This window comes from Montipora foliosa, chromosome 6 (genome assembly GCF_036669935.1).
Source record: "Montipora foliosa isolate CH-2021 chromosome 6, ASM3666993v2, whole genome shotgun sequence".
Classification (NCBI taxonomy): Eukaryota; Metazoa; Cnidaria; class Anthozoa; order Scleractinia; family Acroporidae; genus Montipora; species Montipora foliosa.
The window spans coordinates 62069068-62081355 of record NC_090874.1 but is presented as its reverse complement, the minus strand read 5'-3'; the positions used below and the strand labels follow the sequence as shown (position 1 = coordinate 62081355).

At 38.8% G+C, this 12288-nt stretch overlaps 2 protein-coding genes and 1 pseudogene across 2 annotated transcripts; 1 reads left to right on the top strand and 2 right to left on the bottom strand.

Annotated features, from left to right (window-relative positions):
* Positions 1–1430: 1430 nt before the first annotated feature.
* Positions 1431–3283, bottom strand: LOC138006136 (cytidine and dCMP deaminase domain-containing protein 1-like). The gene has a single exon (XM_068852296.1). It carries the CDS (start codon positions 3214–3216, stop codon positions 1921–1923), a length of 1296 nt encoding a protein of 431 aa, XP_068708397.1. The 5' UTR covers positions 3217–3283; the 3' UTR covers positions 1431–1920.
* Positions 3284–3486: 203 nt separating this feature from the next.
* LOC138006135 (uncharacterized) lies at positions 3487–6293 on the top strand. Its single transcript, XM_068852295.1, has 2 exons — positions 3487–3953; positions 4127–6293. The coding sequence occupies exons 1-2, from the start codon at positions 3487–3489 to the stop codon at positions 5562–5564; spliced, it is 1905 nt and encodes a 634-aa protein (XP_068708396.1). The 3' UTR covers positions 5565–6293.
* Positions 6294–7254: 961 nt separating this feature from the next.
* Positions 7255–12288, bottom strand: LOC138006134 (uncharacterized; annotated as a pseudogene).

Here is a 12288-nt window from a genome sequence, read left to right as displayed (position 1 = left end):
AATGATCGTTGAATAAAGGTAAGCGATTTTCCGAATTTAATGACCAACCGGATGAGAATGGCGCTTACCATTTACTACACAGCATTCCATCCCGCATATTTTACTCGATCTTGTGAGAAAGGGCCTGGAAACGGAAGGTTCTCGCAAATGGTAAGAGCATTTCGCGAATTCCGTTCCGAACGGAAAAAGAGGACTACCTCTGGAGGTCGTCCACAATTTTCGAAAAGATTTTCCAGAAAATGGCCTTTCCATTTGACCTCAAACCGAAATTTCCGGATTTTTTGGCTAAATGGTAAGCACCCTCTTTGTCCATTTCGTTGCACCGAAAAAAGGCAACCGGTTTTACGGTCGTTCACCACTTACAAGCAGAAACCGGTTGGTGCTAGGTTTGTTCAAATGGTAAGCAAAAACTCCCGAATGGGAAATTTAGTTGGAAACGGCGTGTACCATTTACAAAATCAGTTCGAGATTACCGAGAGAGTCTGGAGGGAGGCAAATAGGCCTTATCACGGTTTTCGACGCCATCTTGACGGGTAGGCAAAGCGCTCAGAAATTACAGTGTTTGTATGGGAATCCGATAGCAAATAAGTTCTTCCAAAATTGAATTTTTTTTACAATTTCTGAATCGCAACGTTAAAATACGAGGTAGAAGATTGTATTCACCAAGTTTGAAGTATGTAGCTTGGCTAGAAGACGCTCAGTTAAGTTTTTGAATTTTCCACACATTTGTCTGTAAATTTGGCTGGGTAGACAAACGTCTAGACGCAGTTCGCGGGAAAAAAATTTAAGACTAATGTAGGGAAAATTAAAAAAAAGAGCTCAGCAACTTAGAGGAAAGCTACATCCTTCAAACTAGGTGAATACAATCTTCTACCTAGTATTTTAACGTTTTGATTCACAAATTGTGTAAAATTCAATTTTGGAAGAAGTTATTTGCTATCGGATTCCCATACAAACACTCTAATTTCTGACCGCTTTGCCTACCCGTCAAGATGGCGTCGAAAACCGTGATAAGGCCTATCATGGGAGTATGCAAAAAACACGTTTTCCGATTGGAAATTCCGTTTGGGAATTTTGGACTACCTTTCAAGAAATCCCGTTTGGGAAGACCAAAATAGGCTTACCATTTACATTCCAACCGAAATTTCGGGATTTTTGTGGTAAATGGTGAACAATCTATAACTCGGATACCTTTCAGGTATTCCGAGTATTGGTTTATCGATCGATATCCCTCGATGTACTGATGTGAGAAATAACTTTGAACATTTAAATGCATCTGGAAGCGCAAAAACAAAGCACAGATTTCAACGATCGCATTTTCCATTTAACAGCAGTCCCCAAAAGGTGCAGCGACCTGCAGTCACGATAATGTGAGTTGTTGACAGATGTAAAACAGGATTGTCTTTCAAACACTCTTTATAAATATTTATTTTACCCTCAGTCTGTATTTTACCCCCGGTCTGCAGTCTGCGTTTTACACTGACCGCATACTATACATAAATTAATAAACCTCTAAATTTCACATTGATTGTGAATACATAAATTTTTCTTTATTTCAAGCGTTATAATTAGAAATTGGATATGAACTATCCTACCTGCCTCGATTAGCTATAGCTAATAATAACAAAATGTTATTGTTGAATTTCTTCGTATTTATTAGCTGCCCACGACCAGAAATAGCGGAAAAAAGTACCAGCTGGGGACATTGTAAACAAGATCTAGATTCAAAGACCAAAACGTAAAGCTAAGGAAACGAAGCTTGAAATAATCAATCAAAAAAGTTATGATTTTCGTGACACCATCTTAAGAAAGCAGTCAAAATGAAAGCTTAAAATTATTGAAGGTGCAATCAATACCAGTGGAGTAACGAGTGAACTTAATTTCGCTCTGTCGAATCGTTCTTCACCACCAGTTACTTTCTCAACAGGTTTTTCGTGCTCTTTTACTGCCCTGATTTTCACTTTCCTCGTGGAGGTTCCTCTTTACCCGACTTCTCTCTGATACCAGACAAAAGCAAGTAAATCTACCGCTTTTTACTCCATCATAGAACTTGTTATAGCTTATTCCTTTCTTGGTTTTCTGATCTACAAACTCTGCGCCCAAGATAACTGTCTCTATTCCCAGCATCTCAAGTAATGTAGTGCACTCATCGCACGGCGTCTTTGTCACAAACAAGATTCCCCCTTCGATGTTGTTGGTGTTCCGCATGAGAAGCGCGTTTTGCTCTGCGTGAACGATATAAGGATACTTTCTGTCTGGTACGCCTTTATCTTTGTCAGAGGCCCTTGGAAATTCACCATACAGCGCTTTTGCTGGAAAACCGTTCCAGCCAAGCCCAACAATTTCTTTCTTTTTGTTCATAATCACTGCTCCCACTCCGGTTTTAGGATCGTCGCTCCGCTCGGCTAGAAACTTCGCCAACGTGATAAGGCGGTAGCTCTGTTGTCTTTCCCTTTCCCACGCCGCCGGGTTGAATGAAATCGGTTGGTGGTCACCTTCAAACGGTACAAGTTCAAACTTGTATCCTTTATATGATCCGACTAAAATTGATGCTATCCACCTCATAATTCGATCAAAATCGCTCTCAATCTGAACGGTCATCTTTTTATCGAGTGAGGGCCATGGAAGTTTCTTCTTGGCAACTGCCATCCAATTTTTGCTCCAATGCGTTTTCATAAGATCTTCCGCAATTTTATCCCTTATTTTCTTTGGGGTTCGGAACCTTGCTTGAACCGCCTTGATGACATCGTCTCCCGCTTCTGGAACAAACACACTTTGGCTGATTTGACTTACTTTAAATAGGTTATCAACACGCGATGTTTCTTTCTCAAATTCACGGTCGTTCAGTTGGAAGTACTCTGGCTCCAATGGCAAATAAAAGACCCTCTCAACTTTAGATTGAACCAAAAGCTTTGTGCAGAAAGAGCATGGTTTCCTCGATACAAAAACTTTGCATTTTTGAAGGACGTCATTGTGCTTCATCAGCAAACGAGCTACTGCGTGGACGCCATTGAGGGAGCAGTCGACGGCGTAAATTCTGTCGTTTGGCAAAACGAGTACAGCTCCAACTTTCTTGTAAGGATGCTTTTTATCCGGCTGGTCCTCTGGGAAGCCTTCCATCCAAAGTGCAAGAATCATGTACAAATTGTCCTTAGTAAGTCTGGAATATCTGGAAGCATAAGAAGTCGAAACTTTTCCTTTTTGAACGGACATCATTAAAAGATCATCGAAAGCACAGTTGCAGTTTGTTCGTCCTTTGCCTTGCGTAGCAAGCCTAACCTTAGTCTCCTTCGCAGCCGCTCGGGCCGGAGTCACGCAACGCTCCCCTTCCCCACGCTGCTGCTTCAAACCGACATACATTCCTTTCTCGGAATAAACCAATCAATGTGTGGCTTTCATTTTCTTGCGAATGTTCGCGCCTTAAATTTCAACCAATCACCTTTCTCCTTTTATTTGACTAGATGATGCAGTTCTTTCAGTAACATTATGGCGGATCTCGAAGAAGCGTTCAATCGTGTAGCGTCAAAATTCGGGATACAGGCTTTAAATTCGCATCAGCAACTAGCAATATCGAAGTTAATTGAAAGGAAAAATGATATTTTCGTTAATTTGCCTACTGGCTCCGGAAAATCTCTGATTTTTCAAGCTTTGCCGTTAGTCATCGACCACGTATCAAGTCAGCCAGGCCACATTTGTGTTGTTGTGTCGCCTTTGCTCACTCTAGTGGATGATCAAGTGGAGTATTTGAGAGGCAAGGGAGTTACAGCGGCGAGCATTAGCTCTTGCACTGAAGAGGAGGCGACTGTGATAGAAAAGGGAAAGATTTCTGTTGTCTTTGGCTCCCCAGAAGCTTGGATCCAAAACGAACGGTGGAGATCAATGCTTGGAAATTCTGTGTATTCCAAAAAATTATGTGCTTTGGCCATCGACGAAGCCCACGTAATAAGGCAGTGGTAAGTGGAGTCTGTATATATATAAGCTCGAAGTGTCTGCTTAATTCTTAGCACTCCACTATGCCTTATAAAATTTTAATATTGCTTTGCAACGCAAATTTATGGAATACCATCCTTTTCATTGTTTTTGTTGCAGTTTAAATTTTTGATGGTTATTGGTTTTTTTTTTACAGGGGGACATCCCAAAGCAATAAGATGGCTGCGTTTCGTCATTGCTATGGAAAGCTGTATGAGTTGCGGTCCCTTGCTCCAAATACGCCAATGGTTGCATTAACTGCAACAGCAACAAAGCTCACTGAAGACACCATCAAAAAAGTTCTCCTAATGCAGAATCCATTGGACATTAAAGAAAGTCCAAACAAGGTAAATCTTACCTATTCAGTTATAAAGATGAACAAAGATTGTGACCTCGAATTATTCTTTGAGTGGCTTGTAGAAGACATCAGGAAATTAAAAGATAAGTGTGACAGGACCATCATCTACTGTCAGACCATAAAACAGTGTGGGATTATCTATGGAATGCTAAGAGGACTATTAAGGAAAGACTTGTTCATTGAGAAGACAAGCACTGGTGAAAAATTGCCCTTAGTAGAGATGTTGCATTCATGCACCCCTGCCACAAACAAGAAAAACATTTTGAGCTCCTTCCAACATGAGGATGGGATCATAAGGGTCTTAGTTGCAACTATAGCATTTGGCATGGGAGTCAATTGCAAAGCTGTTCACAGGATCATCCATTATGGGCCATCAAAGAATATTGAAGCCTTTGTTCAAGAAACTGGAAGGGCTGGGCGTGATGGCCATCAGAGTAACTCATTTTTGTTGTATCATGGCATGCTTTTGAATCATGTGGAGGGAGACATCAAGTTGTTTATTAAATCAACTGATTGTCGAAGAAAAGCAATTCTGGAACACTTCAACAATGATAATGAGAGGCCTCTATTGAAACATCTCTGCTGTGATAATTGCGCCAATAACTGTGACTGTGGTTTGCCAGAATGCAAAACTTCACTTCAATATCCTGTGTCTGTAGATGCAAAGAGTAGCAGCAGTTCAAGCAGGAAAAGAGATATTCAACCACTACAGAGGGAACATGTAAAAAAATGCCTGATAAAGTATCACAAGTCACTCTTAGTTGATTTTGTAGGCATGGCTGCAAATGCAAATCTCAAGACATTGACCAACATTCAATTCATGCTAGGATTTGGAGATCTTCAAATTTCACAGGTTCTTCATAACCTGGAGCACATATTTGAAATGTCTGATGTTTACAGAACAGTGGAAATCTGGCATAAAAGGCATGCACAAGAGATTATTCGGGTAATTGGTGAAACTTTTCATGACACAAATGTCAACAGCAATGATGCTTATGCTGTTGATGATGATGACGATGATGACAATAATGTTGTTTTTAGTGAGGATCTACTTGACGAATGGAGTGATATTTTACTTGATGATGAACTATTTGAAATGGTCATGGACAACATTTCACTTTCCCAGATGGATACAAGTTCTTACCTTGCCAATCAACCCAATGATTCATGTGATGTAGATATTGTTGATGATGACAATGATTTGTTTACAGCTTTGGCAGGAACATATGGTGTGTAATTATTTACTATTAATAGGCAATTAATATTAAGTGGACATTTAATTGACCCTAATCGGGATTAGTAAATTACTGGATTATTCCACTATCCTAAACTTCCCCACCCCTCCCCCGAAATAAAAGGTTTTTACAACATTGTAGAATATTGTTCGGTTTTTTTTTTTGGTAAGAAATTCTAGTAGAGGATTTTACTGAGTAGTATTGTCATAATTTATAGATGATAACAATTATGTGGCCTTGTGTTTTGGCCAATCCAATTATGTCAATGGTCTTCACCTTAGTTGAAGTTAAGCAAGCACCTGACTAGAAAATCATATTTTCACCTACACACAGACAGTTGTGGATTTCCATTGCTTGCCTAAAGCCAGGGTCTATGAAACTGATCAGAGGCTGTAGTGATAAAACAACCTTAACCTATTAACAATCACCATTAATATTTAAATTCAGGATCTGCACGAAATGAGATCCTTTTTATTTTGCAATTTTATGAAATGTTAGTAATCATGTGTTTTTCATTCTAATATTTTTTTAAATAAAATCTCTATCTTGTTAGTCTTCTTTGCAGCCGCTTGGGCTGGTGTGACGCAATACTCCTCATCCCCACAGCCTGAATGGCAACAAAGGAGACTAATATCTTGTCGAATATTATTAATAATGATCAACAAAAACAAAAGACAGTGTTAATTCAGTAAACAATCAAACAGGTCAAAATAAATAACTGAAGGGTTATTCAATGGCTGTCACTGTGCTAAATCTATCTCTTTTCTTAAACACATTTACAAGCTATAATAAGTGTAGGGGTTAGTATCTGTGTACTCCATATCTTTTGTGGTTCAAGTTTACAGTATGTCTACTTAATGAGTAGAAGTGTGCTATCAAGTTTAACCCTTTCAGCCCCGTGAGGTTCCCCATTGACGAATAAAATTGTCTGGCATTAGACAGAGTAAAATCTATAAGTGGCACTATTGGGAGTTAATGGGGACATAGTTTTTGAGTGAATCCAGCTGTTGTTAACCCTTCCAGCCCCGTGGGGTTCCCCATTGACGAGTAAAATCGTCTGGTGTTAGACAGAGTAAAATCTATAAGTGGCACTATTGGGAGTTAAAGGGTTAATGGGGACATAGTTTTTGAGTGAATCCAGCTATTGTTATCCCTTCCAGCCCAGTGGCGTTCCCCATTGACGAGTAAAATCGTCTGGCGTTAGACAGAGTAAAATCTATAAGTGTCACTATTGGGAGTTAAAGGGTTAAACAAGAGGCAAATCCAAGTGTTTTAGACTTGATAAAACACAAACTGCAAGATGTCTGATTTTGATTACTTCAGTAAGAAGATGAGCGCTAAAAACTTTGCCATGTTTTATCAGATTTAAAGACACTCAAGAAGCAACATCCTTTGCAATGCTAGCAAGTCTTTGAACCATGGATTAATATACCTAGACTTTCACTTAACAAAACAAGGACTGTGATTGATTGATTTTTGGTCATGTGTCCCTGATCAAATACAAATATATCCTGACCAGGATGTAATTCCGCAGTTGTTGCCCTGTCAGTTTTTTGTTTCTTTCATTTGCTGTGACTGGGAAAGCCTAAATCTATAACAAAGCAGTTAATGTATGGTCCCTTGGAAACTAGTTAGTTTTGTTTTCCCTCAAGCCCTGGTGTTTCCGAAGACAAAGGACTTGAGGGAAAACAAAACTAACTGTTTCCGCCATACATTGTGTATTATTACTAATCCACAGCTGCTATATTTGAAGAAAGGATTGGGGTTTTGAAAGAAAGATTCCTCAATGAAATGATTCATCTAGCACGTGAGCCCAATTGGATATTCCTTTTGTGCTTGTTGATCCATTTATACAGACTTGATAGGTCCAGGTCTTCAAGTCTGTCCCTCTTAAAGTCATTGAACGTTTGGTAGTGCCGCCCATCAGTTTCGGTGAAAACATCCAAGTCAACAGCCCTGTTAACAAGTTCTACTATGTCTTTATCAGGTGAACCTTCTTGATGCTTGCCTGAGTGGGTTTGTCTGTTGAAACTGCCATCAAGTTTGTCTAAAATGGTGTGTGTTGCATTCTCTGCTTTGCACACTCGCGAAATTGCAGACTCTGTCAAATTAGGCCCCAAATTTCTTATCCCTTGCTTAACAAAATTGTTACTGTGTTCCATGTCTTCATCAAGGGGGATATTTCCCCCTTGCACACTGTGATTGTTCACAAATCGGTTCCAAATAAACCGCTCCCTGTCCCTCTTTGACAACAAAGCATGAACTAAGAAGAACTGGTATAAAATCTCAAGTGCATATTTGGTGCTATGTGATTCATCAGCTCTACACAAGAGAAGAAAGTATTTATACTGCCGCATGACTCGTGCACCATCACCTTCCTTTATGGCATCAAGGAAATTGAAAAATAACATGGCATCAGTTATAATTGTAGACATCATCACCGTTGTGTTGTTTGTCTGAGGGTGGTGAAGGCATAGCAGTGGTAAGCTCAACAGGAGGTTCATCAGCAACAAATGGTGGATCATGAGAAAGTTCATGAGTATTCCTCTTTTTATATTTGTATTTCTTGTTACATCCAGGAAATCTACATGGAAACTTGTTATCATCTGTAAGCTCTTGCTGTTGCAACAACTGCTGTTTTTCTTCAGCAGTAAGGATGCGGTCCACCAAATTACTACTGTCTTGAAAAATAAAACCATCCACCACCTTGCCAGCAAGCTCATGCAGCAATTCGAGTTTCTTTGATTTTTGGAGGTTTTCGATATTGGGAGGGAGAACAAACTTGGATGGTTTCCCTGTTTTGTTCTCAATTCCCAACACATTCATGGCAGCAGCAATAACCCTGGACTTCAACACTGTTGATAAGAAATCCCTGTCTGCTCTGTATGCTGACTTGACATCACTGCAAACATTTTTCCTGTTTATCACTGTTCGGTCCGCGAACATGGTACACTAGTCAACAGCTAAAGAGCCACTATAGAATCTTGAGTAGATCAACTAAAAAATAAAAACCAAAATAACCTAAATAAATAATCAAATAAATAAGAATATATATAATAATATAAAATATATAATATAATATATATAATATACGTGTAATAAAGTGGCTAATGCCGTTAAACAGTGCTCAATACACTTTTTTAAGTGTAGAGCTTTGAATAAGAAGATATAACAAACAGACAAAATTCTCTGTTACTCCGAGTTTCGTGCTCACGCACTCATCAGACAGTATTTAATGTCATTAGATTAAATACTGTCTGATGAGTGCGTGAGCACGAAACTTGGAGTAACAGAGAATTTTGTCTCTTCGTTATATCTTCTTAATATATATAGTATATAATATAAAATAAAAATAATATAATATATATAATAATAATACTAATCAATAATCAATCAATAATCAAGCACCGCAGATATCTAATAAAAGATTTAGGTAAGATGAACACAACATGGCTTTGTCATTAGTTGTTGGGGAATTATCTTCTTCTGAGAGTTCAGCAGAAGTTATCTGTATATTCGCTTCTTCATTTACAAATAGCTCTGAGTTTCAAAAGTTCACCTTTACAGTGTATATTCTCTGATCAATTTGATAAGAAAATGAGAATTGAAGCATATCTGGTGATGTGCATACCAGATCATAATAATTGGCCCTCCATCATGTTTTAAATGGACTTGACTGTAATTCAAGTACACCAATATGGACACTTACACTTAGCAATTTCAATGAGGCATGCCAATCCCCGAGTTGCAAGTGAATCCCATCCAAGCGATCCTGTGGTGTTAGTCCATTTGCCACTGAAGCTATTACATTGACAGCTCTTTCTACGGTCAACTGGTCACCTGAAAAGAGCTGTCCATCCACTCCAATGGCTGCATCACTAGACTTGGGGAGATAGGTGTGGAACATTTGCAAAATTGCCAGCATGTCGTCGTTAATATTCTCATCCTTGAATATTAGTCCAAGGGGAACCTGTTGGGAGAAACAAACGTCATTTGGAAATACAATATTTTAGAGATAAAGATAACAGTGTACACTTTCTTAGAAACTGTATTTAAAAAGTGAATTCTTAATAGAAAACATTTCAACAGACATTAAGCATTCACTTTGAACTGAGAGGCATGAATTACAAACAACAGGTTTCTATTTTCCAGGCAGGCAAATGGGTTAATTTATGCAATAAGATCTTTTCAGTGATACTATTAGTATTATTTTATGAAAGTTTATAGTACTTCAAAAGTAATGACCCCAAAATAGACCAATTATGATATATTAAAATTCAGCCTAAAACAATAGACCTCAGTACAAGGCTCTGGGGAATAAACCCCACAAACTCTGTAGTTATTCCCCAGAGCCTCATATTGAGGTCTATTGTTTTAGGCTGAATTTCAATATATCGAAATTGGTCTATTCCCCATGTTTACTTTACTCCAAAGAATCAACATTAACATTTTAATGATACATTGCATACCTTTTTGGACTTCTTAGACATCTCCCTTGTGTACCTATGTGGTATGTGGAATATGCAAGCATCCTGCAGTGGCTTCAAGACTTCAAAGTATGAGACTAAAATTCTTGATGTCAAAATCATGTAGTCCAAACGTTGATTCTGCTGATCGTACAAATTGGGAAGAAACCTGGTGTTTGGGATATTTACAATATCCTCAGGATCAGTTTTTCTGACATCAAGGGAGTTGCCAGAAACTCTGTTTTCCACCATTTGGTGGTTGACCCAGTGGTAGTCTTGATTCTGGTTATCCTTAGTCATATTCCTCCTCTTTAACTGAAAGTCAAGGTTGTCAAAGGATATGACGAATCCAGGATGAAAAGACTTCCTCGATTCATACTCCTCCCTTGTGGCAGCCAACAATTCAGGTGAAGTGATTACAGCCATTCCAAGGTTTTCCTTAATTGTTGAAATCCTCTCCTTTACTTTCATTAGTTTGGTATTTTCTTCTGAAATCTGGTCTCTAGCAGTGATTAGATCTGCATCATGATCCTTCCCCAGTTCATCAAGCTTACTAAGTATGCTCGAGTTGGAATTAGTAAGTTTGAGCTTGTTGAACCTGGAAATAGTAGCCTATTAAAGAAGAATATCAAGTACATGTAAGTGTGGAAATAAGATCTTTCTGCGCTTGCCACCTAGATTACATGTAGCTGTGGCTATTTGCAGGTAGGTCAAAATGCTGCCCAATAAAGTTTTAACTTGTTAAGTTCAATTAAGGCAATCAATTGTGCCAACAACAATATTATTAATAATCGCCTAAGCACACTTTGAATGTTTGTTACCACAACCATTCACTGTACACAAGGGGCAAGACCAAATTAATGTTTTAAAAATAACTTCTGTGTTCTGTGTTTACAAACATTGTAAGAAAATTTAACAATATTGGAAAACAGAGATATTAATAGTTCATGTTGTTTTCCAATTTTATCCTTATGGTTTCGTTTGTTTTCAGTTTAAATGTCTGGTGATGAATTTAAAACAAAAAAACACTATGAACCAAGGATAAAATTAAAACAAAAAAATTTACATAATTTTACACTGAAGACCATGTATTTACATTTTCTAAAAATATATTATCTTCCCCTTCAATTCCTTCTGATTCCTCTGACCCACTTCGATTCTGCCCGATAAACACAGTATAGACGTTATAGAATCAAAATTACCTCAGCAGCTTTGCTCTTCAACAAAATCCCCATCACAGCTGCAGTTGCGTTCATTTCACGATTTCTTTGTTTCAAGAGTATGGATCCTGCAAGTGCAACACTTCCAAACCAAGTGCCTTTACGGTTTGTTCGGCTGGCAGTGTTCAACAGGAACGCGTAAAATATTGGCGCTCTTTCTTGCCATTCTTCGCACAACTTTTGAAGATCAAAATTCTGCAAATCTTCCTTGCTTGTTTTTCTAGCAATGACGGCCTGCTCTTGCCGCATAACCCTGAAACTTCCTTTGACACAGCTTTCATTACACTGGAAACGACATAAATTCGCACTGTTGGGCAATTCATGACAGCCTTAGCGATTTGGGAAGGGACTCCGTGAGCTAATGCCTTACCAAGAGTCTGGTAGGAGCCAAGCAGGGTTTTGTTCAAGTTTTTACTCGGATAATGTACCTGTAACTTCACACTGGTGCTATCAGAGCATCCAGGTTTTGACAAATGGAAGTCCTTCGCCACGTTGCCGCGAAGATCGCCATGAACATCACCCTGACTGTCAGAAACAGCATCATTCTTGGTTTGAATGGGTGAAATTCCGGTAAAGAGTAATGCTTGTCTGCTTGATGGAACAGGAGTCGACTGAGCTAGCGGTGGACGTGTAGTATAAGAAGTACAAGCGGCAGGATCGGAATAAACATGTGAAGTTTCCGTAGAGAACCGAAGACTTTTTGCAGCACTCACTCGAACATCTCCATTGTTGATCGTCTCCGGATCGTTTCTGTTTTCATCGCGTGCAAGTCTTTTTTCCCTCAGCTGCTCTCTATTTCTAAAGACAGTCAGCAGTTCCTGTTTGATTTCTCGCAGTTTTTTCGCTGCTCTTTCGTATTTAGTCAACTGCTGAAAACACTGTCGGCAAACAAACAAACTACTGTCCTCGTGGTATTTCTTCACGTCAAATTCCAGCGACGATCGAATTATTCCAGCTAAATCAGTGGACGTTTTACCAAATATATAGACCTTATTTTTACTGGTAGGGATAGATGAACAAATAAAACACTTATTGCTGCT